This window comes from Salmo salar, chromosome 10 (assembly GCF_965601325.2).
Source record: "Salmo salar chromosome 10, fSalSal1, whole genome shotgun sequence".
Taxonomy (NCBI): Eukaryota; Metazoa; Chordata; class Actinopteri; order Salmoniformes; family Salmonidae; genus Salmo; species Salmo salar.
Genome location: NC_138300.1, coordinates 15,265,446 through 15,289,000, shown reverse-complemented (window position 1 = coordinate 15,289,000; position 23,555 = coordinate 15,265,446). Strand labels below are relative to the sequence as shown.

Sequence of the window (23,555 nt, the reverse complement as noted above, 5' to 3'; positions counted from 1 at the left end):
AGGTATGTTGAATTTAGGCAAATCGCTGAACTGATCAATTAGCTTAGTTAGTCAGGTGTGGTGCCTAGTTGGACCAATATCCTGCAGTACCTGCGCCACTCCAGGAACGGGGTTACCTACCCCTGCCCTAGATAGCAAAGAGTGTCTGCATCCAACTGTGAACACTGGCTTTCTTCCATCTGTATGCCAACCCTTAGCGATCAATGCTCATACTCCTTAGCCTTGGGTGCTTGTCAATACTAACCCAGTGCAGCTTGGTGCTGAAAAAAGCCTACTTAGGAGGCTAAAATGGATTTCCGTACAAAATTAAACTCCAATTCAACGCCCTTACAAGAATAGTCAGTCAGTGTTCCTAATAAGGTGCATGGACCTTACTCAAATAAAAGTGAAAGTCACCTGGCAAAATAGTACTTTAGTAAAAGTATTTGGTTTTAAATATACTGAAGTATCAAAAGTAAATGTAATTTCTAAAATATATTTAAGTAGTAAAAGTAAAAATAATGTCAAATTCCTTATAATAAGCAAACCGGACGGTTTTAAATGTATTTACAGATAGCCAGGGGAACACTCCTACTCTCTGACATGGGTGTCAGGGAAAATGTATGGAGTAAAAAGTACTTTATTTTCTTTAGGAATGTAGGGAAGCAAAAGTAGTCCAATTTTTTTTTTTAAAGTACAGATACCCCATGAAACTACTTAAGTAGTACTTTAAAGTATTTTTTACTTAAGTACTTTACATTACACACATACACTAAGATAAGAATGCTAACCTGAAGCAGTCGTTCTAGCTGGTAGAACTTGCAGTGCAGGTCCTCAAAGTTCTTCTTGTAGAGCTCCCTCAGGCCGTACTCATACATGATCTTCACCAGCACACAGAATGCCTGCTCCTCAGGCATCTACAGCCACAGGACGAAACAAAACCAGAGGAGGGTTAGCTAGAATACGAACAGAGGGATGACAGAAGATGTGTGAGAAAAGGGGGGTCAAGTTGTTTCCTTCTATTCCTTGACTTATTTGATTTTAGAAATGTCAACGTAGAACAATAAGAGGGGATATACGGTACGAGTCAAAACTTTGGACACACCTACTCATTCAAGGGCATTTCTTAATTTTTGACTATTTTCAACTTTGTAGAATAATAGTGAAGACATCAACACTATGAAATAACACATGGAATCATGTAGTAACCAAAAAAAGTGTTAAACAAATCAAAATATGTTATATTTTATATTCTTCAAAGTAGCCACCCTTTTCCTTGACAGCTTTGCACACTCTTGGCATTCTCTCAACCAGCTTCACCTGGAATTCTTTTCCAACAGTCTTGAAGGAGTTCCCACATATGCTGAGTACTTGTTGGCTACTTTTCCTTCACTCTGCGGTCCAACTCATCCCAAACCATCTCAATTGGGTTGAGGTCGGGTGATTGTGGAAGGCAGGTCATCTGATACAGTACTCCATCACAGCCTGGCGGTGTGTTTCGGGTCATTGTCCCGTTGAAAAACAAATGAGCGCAAACCACAAAGCGCAAACCAGATGAGATGGCGTATCATTGCAGAATGCTGTGGTAGGCATGCTGGTTAAGTGTGCCTTGAACTATACATAAATAACTGACAGTGTCACCAGCAAAGTACCCCCCCACCATCACACCACCTCCTCCATGCTTCACGATGGGAACCACACATGCAGAGATCATCCGTTCACCTACTCTGCGTCTCACAAAGGCACGGCGGTTGGAACCCCAAATCGCAAATTTGGACTCATCAGAACAAAGGACAGATTTCCACCGGTCTAATGTCCATTGCTCGTGTTTCTTGGCCCAAGCAAGTCTCTTCTTATTATTGATGTTCTTTTAGTAGTGGTTTCTTTGCAGCAATTCGATCATGAAGGCCTGATTCACGCAGTCTCCTCTGAACAGTTGATGTTCAGTGTGTCTGTTACTTGAACTCTGTGAAGCATTTATTTGGGGTGCAATTTCTGAGGCTGGTAACTCTAATGAACTTATCCTCTGCAACAGAGGTAAATCTGGGTCTTCCTTTACTGTGGCGGTCCTCATGAGAGCCAGTTTTCATCATAGCAGTTGATGGTTTTTGCGACTGCACTTGAAGAAATGTCAAAGTTCTTGAAATGTTCCTGATTGACTGACCTTCATGTCTTAAAGTAATGATAGACTGTTGTTTCGCTTTGCTTATTTGAGCTGTTCTTGCCATAATATGGACTTGGTCTTTTACCAAATAGGGCTATCTTCTGTATACCACCCCTACCATGTCACAACACAACTTATTTGCTCAAACGCATTAAGGAACAAAATTCCACAAATTAACTTTAAAAAGGCACACCTGTTAATTTAAATGCATTCCAGGTGACTACCTCATGAAGCTGGTTGAGAGAATGCCAAGAGTGTGCAAAGCTGTCATCAAGGCAAAGGGTGGCTACTTTGAAGAATCTCACATTTTAAATATATTTTGATTTGTTTAACACTTTTTAGGTTACTACAATGTAGAAAATAGTAAAAAATAAATAAAAACCCTGGAATGAGTAGGTGTGTCCAAACTTTTGACTGGTACTGTAGTTAAGATATATGTAATGTCAACATTTAATCTCTAAGGCTTTTCTCAATGAACAATGCACTGCCACAAACATAAGTAGGATAAATTCTTGGTGCAATTTATTGTCACTTGAAAGTGTTGTCTGTCTGTGGATTAAGAGGGACGTTTCCTCCAAACATTCTTTGTCCCACTTGGGAAGAGTTGGGAGACGGTTGGAGCAAAAGAGGAGAGTGAGAGAGGGACTTAAACAGAAAGGAGGATGAGGTGTGTGAGTAAGAGAAGCAAGGTGAGAATCTGGAGGGTTTGAAAAAAAGCCAGAAGGTGGGAGTGTCAGTGTGAAATACACAGGGTGTGATTATGTCCACCCCCCTCTTTAATGTGTGAGAGAGCGAGAGCAAAAGAGAGAATGTGCGTGAGAGAAATACACCCACCCACACAGAGCAGTGGGTATTTAATCTGGGTGACAGTGTGTGTGTCCTGGGCTGAGACAGGCGCAGCCATTAATATTCCTGACACTTCCCCTGCCTCCCAAAGGGGATCTCCCCCCCTCTCCCTCCATTTCTTCTTTATTACTCATCCTCTCTGCACTTGTCCCTCTCCACATTTCTCAATCCATCTCTTTCTCTCTCCCCCTCCCTCTCTCACGTCGTCTCTCCTTCACCCCTCTCTTTTTTCCAGTCATCCTCCTGTCAGATTTACTGGCCTGTTGTTTACTTATTCACTCCTCCCTCTGCTCAACCAAAACTTTCCTTCATTCCCTGTCCATTGTTCTCACTATCAGTCCTAATACAGGCTGTTAAATAAGTGCACTCAGGATAAGTGCAATATTTTCACAGAGCCAATTTAACACTTTTTTGGAATTGTCTGTGTAGATTTTTGTTGGAACTGTTTGGTTTGTTTGGGTAGACTTCAGTCTCAACTCGTCTCTGTGGTTCCATAGTCGTTGTATTGACATTTGATCCCCACATACATGCAGTAGTAGTACAGCAGCCAGGAAGGACTGTCCCTGACAGTAGCCAATCTCCTCATCGTAGACTGAATAGGCCTGGAACACAGAGCGGAGAGGGGACAACGTTAGGCAATAGGTACTTCATATCAAACAATGAACAAGAAACAGTGTGTGTGTGCGTGCGTGTGTGTGTAGCATGCAACTTACTGAACAAGTTATTTGTAAAAATGTGACACTAAATGTTTACTTTAAATTCCCAAAATCTCTGACATTCAACAGACATTTCAGTGTTTCAGAGAGAAAGTCATTTTGACATGTTAAGGTGTTCTGTTTGTTGTTCGTGTTTTCAACTTGCGTAACCTCTGCAGTTTCACAGTTTAAGACAAAAACTGAGTATACAAAACATTACGAACGCCTTAATAATGTTGAGTTGCACCCCCCTCCTTCTGCCCTCAGAACAGCCTCAATTTGTCGGGGCATGGACTCTACAAGGTGTCGAAAGCATTCCACAGGGATGCTGGCCCATGTTGACTCCAATTCTTGTGTCAAGTTGGCTGGCTGTCCTTTGGGTGGTGGACCATTTTTCATACACACGGGAAATGTGAAAAACCCAGCAGCGTTGCAGTTCTTGACACAAACCGGTGCGCCTGGCACCTACTACCATACCCTGTTCAAAGGCACTTAACTCTTTTGTCTTGCCCATTCACCCTCTGAATGGCACACATACACAATCCATGTCTCAGTTGTCTCAATGATTAAACATCCTTCTTTAACCTGCATCCTCCCATTCAACTACACTGATAGAAATAAATCAAAATTTTCAAATGAATAGATTTGGTAGACATTGCCATTATTTTGACCTCCCCACAGTTCATTGGAAGAGGAAGTGTAAAGTAACATACTGTGCTTTCAAAAAGTATTCACACCCCTTGACTTTTCCCACATTTTGTTGTGTTACAACGTCGGATTAAAACGTATTTAATTGTAATTTTTTGCCAACGATCTACACAAAATACTCTAATGTCAAAGTGTACGAAAATTTCTAAAATTTGGAAACAAAATATGAAAAATAAACACTAATATACCTGGATTTCATAAGTATTCCACCCCATGAGTTAATACATTTTGCAATAACAGCTGAGTCTTACTGGGTAAGTCTCTAAGAGCCTTGCACAACTGGATTGTACAATTTCAAGAAACATTATTCTTTAAAAAGATATTCAAGCTTTGTCAAGTTGGTTGTTGATCATTGCTAGACAGCCATTTTCAAGTCTTGCCATTGATTTTCAAGCCAATTTAAGTCAAAACTGTAACTAGGCCACTCAGGAAATTCAATGTAGTCTTGTTAAGCAACTCCAGTGTATATTTGGCCATGTGTTTTAGGTTATTGTCCTGCTGAAAGGTGAAAGTGTCTCCCAGTGTCTGCTGTAAAGCAGACTGAACCAAGTTTTCCTCTAGGACTTTAACTGTGCTTAGCTCTATTCCGTTTGTTTTTATTCTTAAACTCCCTAGTCCTTGCTGATGACAAGCATACTCATAACATGATGCAGCCACCAGCATGCTTGAAAATATAAAGAGTGGTACTCAGTGATGTATTGGATTTGCCCCAAACATAAGTCTTTGTATTTAATTTGACACAGGATGCATGTTTTAGAATACTTTTATTTTGTACAGGCTTTCTTTTCACTCTGTCAATTAGGTTAGTATTGTGGAGTAACTACAATGTTGTTGATCATCAGTTATCGCCTATCACAGAAATTAAAATAACTGTTTTAAAGAAACCATCGGCCTCGGTGAAATCCCTGAGCGGTTTCCTTCCACTCCGGCAACTGAGTTATTAAGGATGCCTGTATCTTTGTAGTGACTGGGTGTATTGATACACCATCCAAAGTGTAATTAATAACTTCACCATGCTCAAAGGGATATTCAACATCTTTTAATTTTTTTACCCATCTACCAATTGGTGCCCTTCTTTGTGAGGCAATGGAAAACATCCCTGGTCTTTGTGGTTGAATCTGTGTTTGAAATTCACTGCTCGACTGAGGGAACTTACAGATAACTGTATGAGTGTGGTGCAGAGATGAGGTAGTCATTCAAAAATCATGTTAAACACTATTATTGCACACAGTGAGTTCATGCAACTTATATGACTTAAGCACATTTTTACACCTGAACATTTGAAATTCAGGCTGTAACACAACAAATGTGAAACAAGTCAAGGGGTGTGAATAGTTTCTGAAGGCACTGTAGTCTATTAGAAAGGTAATGGTACTGTATTTTGGCGGCGTAGAGAAAATGTTGCTGCTGTAAAGCTACTTTTCTGCAATATACATTTTTCCATTGAGCTGAGAGAAAATGTTGCCGTTTTGAAACTCATTTCCAGCAATTCAACACAGTTTGGCATGGAGCTGAGAGACTATTAAGCAGTTTTAAAGCTAATTTCCTGCAATTCTATGCATTTTGCCATGGTTTATGTTGTGTTCCTCTGCTCAAACATACAATCAACGTGCTCTGAATGACTTTTTTGTGTTTTTTTGTGTGATTCTCCCCGGCTGTCCAGCTTTTATTTGATTGTTAATTCTCAAAGATGGTATTATTTAAAAAAATATATACAGTGCATTCGGGAAGTGTTGACTTTTTCCACATTTTGTTACGTTACACCCTTATTCTAAAATGGATAAAATAAATATGACAAAGCAAAAACAGTTTTAAAAAAAATATATATTTCCAAGTATATAAAAAAGAAAACTGAAATATCACATTTACAAGTATTCAGACCCTTTACTTACTCAGTACTCTGTTTTAGCACCTTTGGCAGCGATTACAGCCTCAAGCCTTCTTGGGTATGATGCTACAAGCTTGTCACACCTATATTTGGGGAGTCCCATTCTTCTCTGCAGACCCTCTCAAGCTCTGTCAGGTTGGATGGGGAGCGTCGCTGCACAGCTATTTTCAGGTCTCTCCAGAGATGTTCGAACGGGTTCAAGTCCGGGCTCTGGCTGGGCCACTCAAGGACATTCAGAAACGTGTCCCGAAGCCACTCCTGCGTTGTATTGACTGTGTGCTTAGTGTCGTAGTCCTGTTGGAAGGTGAACCGTCACCCCAGCCTGAGGTCCGGAAGACACTGGAGCAGGCTTTCATCTAGGATCGCTCTGTACTTTGCTCTGTTCATCTTTCCCTCGATCCTGATTAGTCTCTCATCCGCTGAAAAATCACCACAGCATGATGCTGCCACCACCATGCTTCACCAAAGGGATGGTGCCAAGTTTCCTCCAGATGTTCAATCTTGGTTTCATCAGACCAGAGAATATTTTTTTCTCATGGTCAGAGAGTCCTTAAGGTGCCTTTTGGAAACTCCAAGTGGGCTGTCATGGGCCTTTTACTGAGGAGTAGCTTCCGTCTGGCCACTCCACCATAAAGGCCTGATTGGTGGAGTGCTGCAGAGATGGTTGTCCTTCTGGAAGGTTCTCCCATCTGCACAGAGGAACTCTGGAGCTTTGTCAGAGTGGTCATCGCGTTCTTGGTCACCTCCCTGAGCAAGGCCCCGATTGCTCAGTTTGACCGGGCAGCCAGCTCTAGAAAGAGTCTTGGTGGTTCCAAACTTCTTCCATTTGAGAATAATTGAGGGCACTGTGTTCTTGGCGACCTTCAATGCTGCAGACATTTTTTGGTACGCTTCCCCAGATCTGTGCCTTGACACAATCCTGTCTTGGAACTCTACAGACAATTCCTTCAGCCTCATGGCTTGGTTTTTGCTCTGACATGCACTGTCAACTGTATGACCTTATATAGACAGGTGTGTTGCCTTTCCAAATCATGTCCAATCAATTGAATTTACCACAGGTGGACTCCAATCAAGTTGTAAAAACATCTCAAGGATGATATCACTCCAGCGTAAATTGCTAAATTGTAATTACTTCGCTACTATTGGTCTTTTTATTGCCTTACCTCCTTACTCCATTTGCACACACTGTATATAGATTTTTCTATTGAGTTATTGACTGTACGTTTGTTAATCCCATGTGTAACTCTGTGTTGTTTTTGTCGCACTGCTTAGCTTTATCTTGGCCAGGTCGCAGTTGTAAATGAGAACTTGTTCTCAACTGGCCTACCTGGTTAAATAAAAAATAAAAAATAAAAAGATCAATGGTACCAGGATGCACCTGAGCTCAATTTCGAGTCTCATAGCAACGGATCTGAATACTTATGTAAATAAGGTACTTTTGTTTTTATTTTTAATACATTTGCAAACATTTCTAAAAACCTGTTTTCCCTTTGTCATTATGGGGTATTGTGTATAGATTGATGAGGAACATGTTTTATTTAATACATTTTAGAGTAAGGCTGTAACGTAACAAAATGTGGAAAAAGTCGAGGGGTCTGCATACTTTCCGAATGCACTGTATATAGTTCAATATATATTTTCTGCATGCTTTCTATCTGGTTTTGGTCATTTAAGTTGATAGTGAAACTGTTCTTCCATCTCAAAAATTAACATTTAGACGGCATGCCTAAGAATTTTACATACAGGGGAACAAAACTATAATTATCTCCATTGACTGTAATTTCAGCCATATTAACCGGATAGTTAGATTTTGGCAATGAAGTCTTATCTTTTACCCCCCCAGTCAGATGAACAGGAACAGCTAGCATGCCAACTGTTCCTTTAGACTTTCAGTCATTGCACTAACACTAGTTAGCATTGGCTCGTGAAACTACCTCTAACTTACTGGACACAGAGAAAGAAACATAAAAATGTTATCCAAGATGGGTATTATGTTGCAGCTAGCGATATTAATAATAGTAATAAATAATATAAAATCATTCTTTCTTACATACAAAATCAGACCCCCTGCAGTACCCAGTTTGAAAAAAAACTCTGGCCTAGACTATATAGTATAAGCAGCCGTCACACTGATGGTACATGTTGAGTTAGGAGATGAACAGCGTAGAAAGCATATTTCCTGAGGAGACGGCCTCGGCCCTCCCGTTTCTTGCTGAAACCCTTTCGGGACTGTCTTTGCCTGAGCGACTTTAATCTGGCTGTGCCAATCAAGAGATGGAAAGCTACGCAAAGCCCTGTTTTCAAAGGGCAGATTTAACAACAGAGGGAGGGGGGGGCAGAGAGAGAGAGAGAGAGAGAGAGAGAGAGAGAGAGATGGCTCCCTGCACAAGTCTTCTTAAAAGAACAGCAGTCGGTAAGCAGTTGGCATAACACCTTCCTCAAAATCTAGTTCGGGTAGGGAAAGACGACAATAATATGTACTTAGGTTACATCTCATAACACTCTATTCTACACAATAGTGCACTGCTATTTGACCATTCTGCCCTACTAGTGCATACATTTGACTTCACTCGAACCCTCTGTCCTAGGGGGTCTACATAACCATGTCCTAAGTGTGACATAACGGAATACATAAGCTGCTTACGTAACTACCTGGCTTGTGATTCGTACCATCAAAGGGCCCGATTCAGAATTGAGATAAGCATTCATTGATGTCAATTGGAGCCTTGCACAAAAAATTGAAGTTAAGCACGCATACCTATCTAAAGATAGAATATCACTCGTAGTGATATATCACTTGCCGTCAGTTGTCATCATGACTGTTCATGCCATCTAGTAGCATAATTATTGGTGTTAACCTGTTGGGGCTAGGGTGCAGTATTTTCACGGCTGGATAAAAAAACGTACCCGATTTAATCTGGTTACTAATCCTACCCAGTAACTAGAATATGCATATACTTATTATATATGGATAGAAAACACCCTAAAGTTTCTAAAACTGTTTGAATGGTGTCTGTGAGTATAACAGAACTCATTTGGCAGGCAAAACCCTGAGACATTTTCTGACAGGAAGTGGATACCTGATGTGTTGAATTACCTTTAAGCCTATGCCATTGAAACACACAGGGGCTGATTAATGTTTTGGCACTTCCTATTGGTTCCACTAGATGTCACCAGCCTTTACAAAGTGTTTTGAGTCTTCTACTATGAGATCTGACCGAACAAGAGCCTTGGAACGGTGATGGCCGATTAGACTCTGGCGCGCGAGGTCATGTTGGGTACCCTCGTTCCAATACGTTTTAAAAGAGAATGCATTCGTCCACCTTGAATATTATTCATGTTCTGGTTAAAAAAGGCACTAATGATTTATGCTATACAACGTTTGACATGTTTGAACGAACGTAAATATATTTTTTCCCCTCGTTCATGAAGTGAAGTCCGGCGGGCTTAGATCATGTGCTAACAACACGGAGCTTTTTGGACATAAATGATGAGCTTTTTTGAACAAAACTACATTCGTTATGGACCTGGGATTCCTGGAAGTGACATCTGATGAAGAGAATCAAAGGTAATGGATTATTTACATAGTATTTTCGATTTTAGATCTCTCCAACATGGCCGTTTGTCTGTATCGCAAAGCGTATTTTTCTGGGCGCAGTGCTCAGATTATTGCAAAGTGTGATTTCCCAGTAAGGTTATTTTTAAATCTGGCAAGTCGATTGCGTTCAAGAGATGTAAATCTATAATTCTTTAAATGACAATATAATATTTTACCAATGTTTTCTAATTTTAATTATTTAATTTGTGGTGCTGACTTGACTGCCGGTTATTGAAGGGAAACGATTTCCTGAACATCAACGCCATAGTAAAACGCTGTTTTTGGATATAAATGTGAACTTGATAGAACTAAAAATGCATGCATTGTCTAACATAATGTCCTAGGAGTGTCATCTGATGGAGATTGTCAAAGGTTAGTGCATCATTTTAGCTGGTTTTATGGTTTTGGTGACGCCTGTCTTTGAATTGACAAAACATTACACACAGCTATTGTCAATGTACTCTCCTAACATAATCTAACTTTATGCTTTCGCCGTAAAACCTTTTTGAAATCGGACAACGTAGTTAGATTAAGGAGATGTTTATCTTTCAAAGGGTGTAAGATAGTTGTATGTTTGAAAAATTTGAATTTTGACATTTATTTGGTTTCAAATTTGCCGCTCTTGAAATGCACCTGCTGTTGATAGGGTGCACCACGGGTGGCACGCTAGCGTCCCACATAGCCCCAAGAGGTTAATGGCTAACCTTACCAAAATGGATTGAAATCGACATTTCCATGCATCTTGCTTGCTGTAACAAGCTTTACAAGGGTAGCTTGAATCGCCCTCCATTGCTTTTCAATATGAAAATGAAATATGGGCATTTCACCTATTCAATTGGTTTCCTGTTTGGCAAAGAATTCACATGAAAGTGTAACTACAATTACATTTTAGTCGTTAGCAGACCATCTTATCCAGAGCGACTTACAGGAGAAATTAGAGCTAAGAGCCTTGTTCAAGGGCACATCAACAGATTTTTCACCTTGTAAGCTCGAGGATTCGAACCAGCAACCTTTCGGTTACTGGCCCAGCACTCTTAACTGCTACGCTTAACCGCCTCCCCCGGAGCTATACCTCCCCAGGCTGTCTTGGGACTGAGAAAAGTTTGATGGAGTGTGGCCATTCAGCTCGCTTTGCCGTGGCTTGAAGGATGTACAGCGCTAGATGGATGAGGGTCCGTGATAGACGACATCCCTATTTGTCAGTCGGACCCATTTTTTATTTATTTAACTAGGCAAGTCAGTTAAGAACAAATTCTTATTTACAATGACGGCCTAGGAACAGTTGTTCAGGGGCAGAACGACAGATTTTTACCTTGTCAGCTCGGGGATTCGATCTGGCAACCTTTCGGATACTGGTCCAACGCTCTAACTACTAGGCTACCTGCCGCCCCATTTTATTTGCTTAGGGACAGATTAACTGTGACTGGCTGTTGTGTGTGATGATGACCGTTTGGAGTACAACCAATCACGTGACGGGGAGAATGCTGGAGAATTTGACCTAATGTTTACATTGTCGCCCTGTTGTTTCCTCTACTTCTGGGCCTGTATTCACAAAAACGTGCTGATCTACGATCAGTTTTAGCCTTTTAGATCGTAATAAATTACATATTTTGTGACACGGGGGGAGGGGGGGTGCTGTTCCTAGAACAGCCTGCAGCTGTTTTTTTTCTTCTTCCCCTTCCATACTCGCCCTGACCCCATTCCTTCACAAGGACATCACAGGTACATTGAACTTACCTAAAATAAAACACTTTAGGAAGAAAATGGGAGACAAAAAGTGTGTCTCTTCAGGATGTAGCCAACCTTATCAAGAGGCAATCTACATGTATTTGCATACAAATGAGAGCCTGGCACTCAACTGGCCTAGATGGTAACAGAGGATGATGAGGCTTTCTGACAGTCAACATTTGCTCCACCGCAGCATGCTTCTGTGTTGTCTGAAAAACGACATGTGGGACACACGTAGCTTCATTCTGGACTCGTAAAAATATACATTTGATTTTGTGTGGCTTGTTTCCGAACTCTAAAAGCAAGTCACAAAGTCAGCTACTGCATCTGTGCGTCCCAATATGTTTTACTATGGCAACTTGGTGTGCACAGTATTGTGTGGTTTGTGTTTGCTTGTACGTTTCAGTTTATAATTTTATAGTTCTGCGCAGACCTGGGTTCAAATACTATTTGAAATCTTTCAAATACATTGAGAGTAAGATCTAGCCTGCCTGGAGGGCTGGATGAACGAGGTTTGCAGTTTGGGGACTTTTCTATTGGTCCATTAAGAAAGTCATGCTCAATCAAGCACAGATTAAGTATTTGCAATGATTTTCAATAGTATTTGAACCCAGGTCTGGTTCTGTGTACTTATTTATTCATATCTAAGTTTAACATACAAGGTAAGCTGTTAGCTGCTCCGGCGAGTGATCCTGGATTATTTTGGAGGTACAGAAACATCGAATCAGCTATCCCACCAACTGGCCTGACTCATACTCTCGTCTACCTTTCCTGTCTCCTCTTCCCTACCAAACCCTAAGAAAACAACAAAATACAGAAAAGATCCACATACAAATATATAAAAATAAAAGAGTGCCATCCATCCATACCTTACAGATCTTGTAAAGGGAATCCTGCCCGTCTCCATCAGTGTCTTTGAAGTAGTCGTGAGCGGGGAAGGTCCGGTGGATGTCTCTGGTGATCACTCCATCCTGGGCAGAGTCCTGCAACACACAACACACACAGTGTTTTATGCCTTTATACGCTTTAGGCTACATTCACCTACAACATAAGAACTAGAATTCTGTGTGACCCCACAAACCACTTTACAGATGCACGTGCACCAAACATTCGCATGTACGAAGAAAGGCACGACTTCCTTGGGGTCAAAGCAGATCATCTTCAACAGACTAACGAGCTGTTCCAGTCATTCAGTAGAGACAACCAGAATCATAGTCAAAGAGAGGAACTTTGACTATTGGACACAATTTATCTAATCAACCATATCACGTGTGTTATTCAAATATCTACAGTACGCACAAGGAAAACATCCTCAGAGGAACAACGGAGCGAGCAAGAGAGAGAGAGAGAGAGAGCGGACCAAGGAGGAGAAAGAGAGAGATAATTATATTTTCTGGTTTTCAGAACGTTTGCTGTGTGAGCGTCGCCCGGTGGTGTCCCATTCCACTCAGCTGCTGCAGCTTGGGCTTCTAATCTGCAGCGCAGCACTTCCTCTAGGATGACTGGCGGCCTGGCATTTTCACACTACCCACTGTGAGCTGCAGATAAAACAGGCCCCGGCACCCTGACGGCTCTGACTGCTGTGTGTGTGTGTGTGTGTGTGTGTGTGTGTGTGAGTGAGAGAGAGAGACTGTGCGGTTATACACGTGCGTGTGACAGAGTGCGTGAGAAAGAACGAGGAAAATACACTGTCGTTCTCATTCGCCCTCTCTGTAGCTCACTTGTGTACCACAGAAGACAGACAGCCAGGCAGGCCAGCCTTTGCAGGTTTGAGAGGCGCGCGAGTCAAAACAAATGTGCAGATTGACGTTCATTGTCATGAGTCTTGCCCGGAGGTAGAACGGAGCAGTTTCCGCTATGGGCCAGCTGCAAAGTCAATATCGTACAAATTCATTTTTTGGGGTTGAGCTATTTGGTCTTCATTTAAGGTTAGGGTTAGAAATTAGGCTTAGCAGTATGGTTACGGTTTAAAATCAGATTTCATGACTTCGTGGCTGTGCCAGCTAGTGACCACTCTGCAGAGCTGCCTCCAGTACATGAGTCATCTCAATAAATGCCAACCTGCAACAAACGCACTGAAGTAAATGACACTCAATTGTGTGTAATGGAGTTAAAGTGAAGTGGAGGAAGGCACTGCTGACTGCGCGTTTCGTCTGTTCCCTCGTTCTCCATCTCCAACAGAAAGCGTATTTATTTGTGCTTGATCTCCCTCTCTCTTTAGCTGTTTGTTAGAAGTGGGGGTCTTTTTCAATCAAAGCCGGTCTCCAGCATTTCCAGGATGAGGTACAATTTCCCCAAATGATCTGATTAAAGAGCAATTTTATATTAACATACAGTGGGGGAAAAAAGTATTTGATCCCCTGCTGATTTTGTACGTTTGCCCACTGACAAAGAAATGATCAGTCTATCATTTTAATGGTAGGTTTATTTGAACAGTGAGACAGAATAACAACAAAACAATCCAGAAAAACGCATGTCAAAAATGTTATAAAATTATTTGCATTTTAATGAGGGAAATAAGTATTTGACCCCTCTGCAAAACATGACTTAGTACTTGGTGGCAAACCCTTGTTGGCAATCACAGAGGTCAGACGTTTCTTGTAGTTGGCCACCAGGTTTGCACACATCTCAGGAGGGATTTTGTCCCACTCCTCTTTGCAGATCTTCTCCAAGTCATTAAGGTTTCGAGGCTGACGTTTGGCAACTCGAACCTTCAGCTCCCTCCACAGATTTTCTATGGGATTAAGGTCTGGAGACTGGCTAGGCCACTCCAGGACCTTAATGTGCTTCTTCTTGAGCCACTCCTTTGTTGCCTTGGCCGTGTGTTTTGGGTCATTGTCATGCTGGAATACCCATCCACGACCCATTTTCAATGCCCTGGCTAAGGGAAGGAGGTTCTCACCCAAGATTTGACGGTACATGGCCCCGTCCATCGTCCCTTTGATGTGGTGAAATTGTCCTGTCCCCTTAGCATAAAAACACCCTCAAAGCATAATGTTTCCACCTCCATGTTTGACGGTGGAGATGGTGTTCTTGGGGTAGGCAGCATTCCTCCTCCTCAAAACACGGCGAGTTGAGTTGATGCCAAAGAGCTCCATTTTGGTCTCATCTGACCACAACACTTTCACCCAGTTGTCCTCTGAATCATTCAGATGTTCGTTGGCAAACTTCAGACGGGCATGTATATGTGCTTTCTTGAGCAGGGGGACCTTGCGGGCGCTGCAGGATTTCAGTCCTTCACGGCGTAGTGTGTTACCAAATGTTTTCTTGGTGACTATGGTCCCAGCTGTCTTGAGATCATTGACAAGATCCTCCCATGTAGTTCTGGGATGATTCCTCACGGTTCTCATTGCAACCCCACGAGGTGAGATCTTGCATGGAGCCCCAGGCTGAGGGATATTGACAGTTCTTTTGTGTTTCTTCCATTTGCGAATAATCGCACCAAATGTTGTCACCTTCTCACCAAGCTGCTTGGCGATGGTCTTGTAGCCCATTCCAGCCTTGTGTAGGTCTACAATCTTGTCCCTGACATCCTTGGAGAGCTCTTTGGTCTTGGCCATGGTGGAGAGTTTGGAATCTGATTGATTGATTACTTCCGTGGACAGGTGTCTTTTTTACAGGTAACAAGCTGCGGTTAGGAGCACTACAGCTCGTTACCTGTATAAAAGACACCTGGGAGCCAGAAATCTTTCTGATTGAGAGGGGGTCAAATACTTATTTCCCTCATTAAAATGCAAATCAATTTATAACATTTCTGACATGCGTTTCTCGATATTTTTGTTGTTATTCTGTCTCTCACTGTTAAAATAAACCTACCATTAAAATTGTAGACTGATCCTTTCTTTATCAGTGGGCAAACGTACAAAATCAGCAGGGGATCAAATACTTTTTTCCCCCACTGTACCCTTGAGTTTCCTTTTGTGTCTCACTAAGTGTTCAGATGAGTACATGAATTCAATAATTCCTTCTTCCAGCCGGAAAATAATGATATTTCAGACAATTCTCAGAGAATTCTCAGAGACCCAGTCATAGCAGGGTTGGATTTCACAAGACTCTGGGCCATGATTTGCAGTGGCTATATTGCGCCTTTAAGAGCCAATGGAGTCACAGCAGGCCAAAAGGTCAAATGTCAAACGGTTGTCAGCAGCGGTGCCACAGGGGCACATTCGGTCTTCACCCCCCTCTGCCACCCTCTTCATGGGAAAAAACAACAGAGAAACTATCAACCCAATAGGACTGGGCACAGCCTGGCATCACCAACACAGGCTAAAAATAAATTCAGCTCACATTAGGTAGATGTTGCCCATAACCCCAGACCGAGAATCAGAATACAGCCTAATGAAGCCTTATAATACATTATAACAGTTCATACATGTTTATGCCAAGTTCTAAAGTATTGTATGATACCTGCAGGCTTTAAGTAGTGTTGCTCAAAGAGGACTGGGTTAGGACACTGCTGTGTTACAGATGTTTCTGCCCAGCTAATGCTAATTTGATGTGTGTTGCTAGCAGCTTTCTCCATATATCGGGCCAATACGCTAAGAACAGTTTAGGGGGCAAGTGATTCATTTCATTTCAGAAAGCAAACAACGACAGACAGTCGAAGGGCTTGACTGCCGCTGCCAGCCTGGCACACAACAACCTGTAACGCTTTAACGAGATTGGAAACGAGGAGGGGGAGGTATGACAATGCATTATGGGCTGGTTGGAACTAAACATTTGATATGCTTTCATTACAAGCGCAAACACCAAAGAGATGAAAACAATATGAGCGTAATAATAGCGTAGATACTAGCATGCAGATGTACTCGCATGCACGCACACACATGAAACATACATGCATTGTGTTGCTCAACAACCCACCCTCCCACACCACTGTTTAAGCAGTCCAATAATTAAACAAAGTGCAGCACCATGACAACGTCAAACGGGGTCTGGAGGAATCTCGTTGACAGGGCCAGTTGTAAACAGTTTGATTAAATTAACGGCGCATGTCACTACTAATTAAAGGCGTCATTAGTCAACTAATGGCAGTAAATAAGGCTACAGTAGGTCTCCTATCTCTAATTCGCTCTTCAGATGAGCTACCCCTCCAATACAAAGTCCTTGGTGTCTCTGAATCCGTGCCACTGGCTTGGCATCACTGCACTCGAAGAAAGGGAGCGATGAAAGGGAGAGAAGACAGGATGTCTGAGGTTGGACTTGGGTGCGTGCACACTTGTGCATTGGTCAAATGATATTGGCAATGCCTGTTTGTCTGCGTATAATATACATGTGAGATGTGTGGGCATATATTGTGTACGTGTATGCTCACATGAGAGCATGCACGAGTGTGTGCACCAAAGATTTATATATGCACACTAGATCAATGACAGGGGGCGCTGTTTTGAAGGCAGCGCTCCTCCATCTTGGCACTCCCTCACCATTGTCGACATTTTTTGGAAGCTATAAATATGCATTTATTAATGTATATATTTATTTTAGCCACATGTATTCTATTATAGGCCCCTTAATAGAATGAACTAGGCAAGTCTTAACTGACTTGCCTAGTTAAATAAAAGGTTAAATAAAAAATGCTTACTTTTAAATGATATTATGTGAGCTAAACATAAAAATAAGAAATGAAAACATATATGAAGAAAATTCCTTCAAATACAATTTCTGGAAAGTTCTAATATTACTGTCCCCACTATAACAACAAAAATACTAAAATACATGTAATTTCGTCCTTGAAACATGTAATTGAAATACTGTAGGATTCCATTCATTCCAATGGAGGAAAGCTCCTACTGGGGGGTGCCAATATGGCCGACCGGTGGCTTCAAAACCTCTCTCTGGCTAATACATAGCATCAGCAATCCAGGTTTTATATACATCATTGGTGTGCACGTGTGTGTTCTTCATCACTTCAAAAGAGGGGGCCATTTTCCTCAAGCTGCTTAGTGCAGGACTTATTTCATCAGTCGATTCAGGGGCTTGGAGTCGGGCCTTTGTCCAAATGATCCATAGGTCGGCTGAAAGTACAGTAGAACGCAGGTGGTGGTGCTACCAATCCGCTACCGTCATACTCGCACTGGATACTGTACTGGATGGTTATGGTAGGAACACTTTGTGGCACTATGGGTGACCTAGATTTACCAGGGGCTCAAAGACAACCCCTCCCCCACACAATCTTAACATAAAGACAACATTCAGGAATCTCGGTCTTTCTCTAGACACACACACACTAACACACCCTTCATAACATTTTCACACAAGGTCAGAATCCCAATGAACCATGTTACGCGAGATGACATAATAAATATGCAGGAATTTAAAAATCATTAACTGAGGCAGGATAAGATCAGAGTGCTGTGTGTGTGTGTGTGTGTGTGTGTGTGTGTGTGTGTGTGTGTGTGTGTGTGTGTGTGTGTGTGTGTGTGTGTGTGTGTGTGTGTGTGAGTGTGAGAGAGAGAGAGAGAGAGAGAGAGAGAGAGAGACTCATGCTGTCTTGCTAGTCCTTTTGGAGTAACTGTCTGGAGTGGGGGGGTAGACAGTGACAGAAAAGGAGACAGAAACAAAAAAGAGAAAGAGAGAGAGAGAGCGAGAGAGGAAGAGCTCTTCTAATTGCAGCTCGGGGGCCTGTTGGCAAGACAAGGCATTACTCAGCCTCACCGAGCAACACAGGCAGGTAACCCATTTACCACCCCGAAATAAAAAGTGCTGATTTTGCCAAGTCAAGCAACGCCCTCTGCCTCGCAGCTAACACCTCCACACCCATCGCCTCATTCCCCGACAAGCTCACTCTGTAACCAGAGCCGGTGGTAAGTCAGTCAGGTGCAAACCTCAAGTGCCGCTAGCGCCTCAGGCCAGATGCGCCGGGGAATTGGGTACTACAGCAGCAGGGTAAATTGAGGTCAGCACCAGTAAAAGGCGATGCTGATATTATAGTGTGTGAACAATGTGTTCGCCGCAAGATAAAGGCAGGGAATTATGCTCAACTCAAACACGATTAAGACGCGTTAAATAAATACCAGCCAAATGCTGCCCTGAGGACGGCTGGGTTGTGTCGTGTGTCTGGGAAGGACAGTAATCGAAGCTGCGATCCTGGCGCAGCCACTAGTTAATTATACAACAACTGAGACCTTGTTCTGCCCCCCACCAACTCTCCAGCTCTCTCTTTTAGTCCATCGCTTACTCAATTACTCCTCTTCTCTCTTTCTGTGTGTATGAAAATGAATCTCATCTGTGCGCGGCATCATAAACTCCGTGGTTCCTGACAAATAGACTTCATAAATAAGCTTAGGAAGCAGGGGGGCTCTAAATGGTCATTTAGTGACAAACATCTGTGAAAGAAACCTGCCTTGTGCAAACAGAAGACACAGTTTTTTTCCACTGGCGCAATTGCTAAGGCTAATCCGACGCTAGCCCTCTCAGTTTGCTCTATGGGTTGATGGCTCAAGCCCTGCTGTTTGGCTGGCTGAGACCTGGTTAACAAGCCACCGCTGGCCCCTGTCAGATTTCCCCCGGTCACAAGAGAAAGATAAAACCGATGACCTTCAAGCCCATTGATCTGAGGCCGGCTCACCTCTGTGGGACACCGGGGGATCGCTTCAAGCACTGCTCGAAGGTTCCACACAGGCTGGATGTGGTTGGGAATAATTATGCCACATGTGGGACAGAGGTCTGTGTTGCTATCCTCTTGTCTAGTTTAAAGCCATATCTTGATAACCGTTCCAGTCGTTGCATGATGACGTTCTATTCTAGCATGTGCTTCTACTGAGCAAAGATATACTAGTATTGAAATACAACAACAATAAATTGCAACGGTTGAGGGTTCCCGAAGGAATGGAAATCAACGTCATAGAAAGGCCCATATGAGTTGGTAGGGATGGGTTTTATGCAAATATGTCAAATTTGTCAAACTATTAAAAGAGGTTACTCATCAGAGAGTAAACATGTTCGCGTCAGTGGAGAAGGCGATGAGAACCACTTAACCACGGTCATGCTTACACCCTTACATGTGGCCACAAGGGACCACGTTCAGTAAAGCGTGTTTCCAAACGGAGCAGTCAGAACCTGGGTCGAGCAGCCCCTTAAACAAGGTTTATGTAATAAGGGTTTCAGATCCACTGCTGGGAAGCAGCGATGCCTCTAAACCTCAGAGCCGGGGCTGCTGGGATGTGTGTGGAGGCTCAGATAGGAGAGCAAGCAGTCAGAGCCCATTAAGCCCGACGTGACAGCCAGTCCAATCAGTGTGGCAAGAGATCCCGGCTGACAAGCGCTGCTAGCCTCCTGCCTAGCGACTCGGAGAGAGAGCAACAGTAAGCCAGACAGCTAGCTGCATTGTGCATATGAGACTGCTCCCCCCTACTCTGGGCTGACGTGGATACATTGCACATGAGACGCAGCGAGAATTAATCCATTAGTTCCTAGGATGTCACCTGGTTATGAAGAAATAGCGTGTCTGGTTATCAGACCTGTGCACAAGTTTCAATGAGCAAGCGTGACTAGCTTGCCCTGCGCATCGGTAAACACTTTGGAACGAAATGGCCAGACACACTGCTGATGTGTGCGGTAAGGTCTTCCCCGCCCAATGTTCCATTTAACTAAGCTCGTCTCTAGAACTTTCCAGAAAGTTCTCAGTAGCGTTGTATCCTAACGGTGCATGAGATGGAACATTGCCCGGGAGTCTCTTGGAGCCTGGTCGACGTGTGTGACTGAGGCAGAAAGACGGGCATGTCTTCACCCATCTTCATCCCAGGCTGAGGGGATCAGCGCCGTCACCAGCAGGCCACCCTGCTGCGGCTTGACCCAGATCACTGGAGATGCCAAAGCGCTCATCTCCCCCCCCCCTGTGGGGAGAGAGCGAGGGCGGTGTAGTGCAGCGGCTCAGATGAACAGGCAGCACGGCGTGTCAGAGAGCATGTCTGTCTGAGGACTAAACCTTGGCGCGCCTCCAAGGAGAGGACCCTTCTCGGTTATGGTCGTGACGGAGGGGCTGGATTGAAAGCAGACATTGATCCATAACTGGTTGTGAGAAGTCATGAGGTACCGTCATGCTTATTACCATCACAATCAGATGGCACGACGATGAGTTAAAACGTTCAATCACGTTAAGTGTATCCATGTTCTCTCATTCTCCCTTATTCACTCCCCTCTTTTCAGTTCATCAACTGTCCCTTCAGGGGTTGTGCGTCAACGTGTGAAACAAAGGTGTCCCATTTTCTTTCCCCGCTTTAAAGGCTGGCAATACAGTTACGGTTAATCACACTGTCAAATGGAAAATATCCAAGGACAATGTGATACTGAATACTATGGTAGGCTTTTACCTCTGGCCAAACCTCTGGAGGAGACCTGCAGCGTAGAGAGACTGAGGGAGGCTGCCGCTGTGCTCAGGGCAGGCAGGGTGAGAGAGACCGAGGCTGAGAGAGAAGAGTAGAGCCAGGTGATTGACAAAGGATATTATCTGGCCCATTTCTCCCCTGGGTGAAATCTAGCACTTCAAAGCAGCCCATAATTGAAATGGAAAAACAGCTGCATTCTTAGCCTGATCACACAGTCCAACCTTGCGGAAGAGCAACCAAATAAAAAGGTGAGAGAGGGGGATGGAGGTGGGTGAGAGAAGAGGAAGAAGGGAGGAAGGGAAGGAAGGAGAGGTGGGGTCGGGTGCCTTTTAAGCCTTGCCAGTGTAGACAGATTCATTTCGTTTATACATTATGCATGTGTGGCGCTGCGTGTGATCATGCTGACTGCTTGTTATTAAGTGTGTCGTGGGGAGAGAAAACACCGCGGGTCAACAGACCTCACACACGCAACCGCCTCGAACTTAGTCAATACTAGCATTGCGCGAGAGAGAGAGAGAGAGAGAGAGAGAGAGAGAGAGAGAGAGAGAGAGAGAGAGAGAGAGAGAGAGAGAGAGAGAGAGAGAGATCGCTTTCTTCACTGCTTGGAGTGCCCCAGCCGCCATAAACCATTCGCCAACACGTAACATCGCTCCTGACACCTGGATCGCCACCATGTCTCATTTGTCATCCCCAGGCCACCGTAATATATTCCACTAATATTCAGACAATGGCAGTCCGTTAATTAAAAATCAAGTCCCTCGGCGACCTTTGTCCTTTTGTCGAGGCTAGGAATTTTTGGGGACGTCCCTCAGGGGGTACAACAGCTGGCCGTCTTGACAGATTGCAAACTCATCTGTCGCGGTGTTGTCATTGTGGTTTTAATGGCCAATGAGTGGCGATGCATTCTAATTTGTCCGTGACCGTAGGCTTATTCCAAGTGGAGTGCACTTTGCGCCAACTCCGCAGAGTGAAGCAGGGTGCTGGAGCAGGATAGGAGTGTGGCCAGACTGGTGGTACAGGGCACCGGATAAAGTGCATCCCCTGGCTCCTGACATTTCTATATTTGTGTTTATACCGGAGGACATGGATTGTGTCCTTTCTTTCCTCCCCATCAGGGCTCGGACTGAGCTTTGCCCTGGCGAGGTACAGTCTGGGGGGCAAGCTAATTGAGCGAGGTGGACAGCACTTCTGGTGAGCTGGGGGTAAAGCTGCAAGGTTGGATGGGTTGATTAGTGTGTGTGTGTCTGTGTGTGTATGTGTGAGAGCATCTGGTGTCAGTGTCTCAGTTCACCTCTCTGACCCGGCTGTGAAAGCCAACATGAGAACACCGTGTACTCCGACATGCTCCAGTACAGACACACACCACAAGGTGAAGGTTTCAAAGCACAGTCGACAAGGAAGACCGAAGGAGACCCTGCTGTGCCAAAGTATAATAATCTTAAACCATTATTTACAGCACTTACAACACAACATAAGTATCAAAAGCTAAAATATATTTACCTAGAGCGAGAAAGGCAATAAGTGCACTGAATAAACTACACTGAACAAAATTATAGATGCAACATGCAACAATTTATGTTACAGTTCATATAAGGAAATCAGTCAATTGAAATATATTCATTTGGGCCTAATCTATGTATTTCACATAACTGGGAATACAGATATGCATCTGTTGGTCACAGATATCTTTTTTAAAAAGTAGGGGCGTGGATCAGAAAACCAGTCAGTATCTGGTGTGACCACCATTTGCCTCATTCAGCGTGACTCAACTCCTTCGCATAGAGTTGATCAGGCTGTTGATTGTGGCCTGTAGAACATTGTCCCACTCCTCTTCAATGGCTGTGTGAAGTTGCTTGATATTGGTGGAAACTGGAACATGCTGTCGTACACGCCGATCCAGCGCATCCCAAACATGCTCAATGGGTGACATGTCTGGTGAGTATGCAGGCCATGGAAGAACTGGGACATTTTCAGCTTCCAGGAATTGTGTACAGATCCTTGAGACATGGGGCTGTGCATTATCATGCTGAAACATGAGGTGATGGCGGGGAATGAATGAAAGTGCGTTCAAATTGCCATCGATAAAATGCAATGGTGTTCCTGTCCGTACCATAACCCCACCTCCACCATGGGGCACTCTGTTCACAACGATGACATCAGCAAACCGCTCGCCCACATGACGCCATACACGACGTCTGCCATCTGCCCGGTACAGTTGAAACTGGGATTCATCTGTGAAGAGCACACTTCTCCAGCGTGCCAGTGACCATCGAAGGTTAGCATCATTTGCCCACTGAAGTCGGTTACGATGGCGAACTGCAGCCAGGTCAACTCTGGTGAGGACGACGAGCACGCAGATAAACTTCATTGAGATGGTTTCTGTTGTGTTTATATTTTTGATCAGTATATTTACAAGGCCCTTTCCCACTCCATTCTACCTCCCAGTCAAAGGCTACATACAGACCATATCTACAGAGCACCTGGTCCCCATAACTGCCAGTCACCTTTGTATCCCCCCTCAGATAGAAACAGATGGAAATGTACTGGAAATCTGCTGCTCCAATTTGAGCTGAACCCTTCAAGTTACCATGGCCATTCCCTCCTTCCAATACATTCAGTTGTT

At 43.5% G+C, this 23,555-nt stretch overlaps 1 protein-coding gene across 4 annotated transcripts in view; it reads right to left on the bottom strand.

The window, feature by feature from the left end:
* Positions 1-23,555, bottom strand: part of LOC106613570 (rab GTPase-activating protein 1-like) — a 171,115-nt gene that overhangs the window by 43,722 nt on the left and 103,838 nt on the right. For all 4 annotated transcript variants that reach the window (XM_014215968.3, XM_014215971.3, XM_014215969.3 and 1 more), the window contains exons 14-16: positions 12,476-12,589; positions 3,517-3,591; positions 771-896 (exon numbers count right to left, since the gene is read on the bottom strand). In XM_014215968.3, the coding sequence (XP_014071443.2) occupies positions 771-896; positions 3,517-3,591; positions 12,476-12,589 (315 nt within the window). The remainder of the gene's footprint in view (positions 1-770; positions 897-3,516; positions 3,592-12,475; positions 12,590-23,555) is intronic.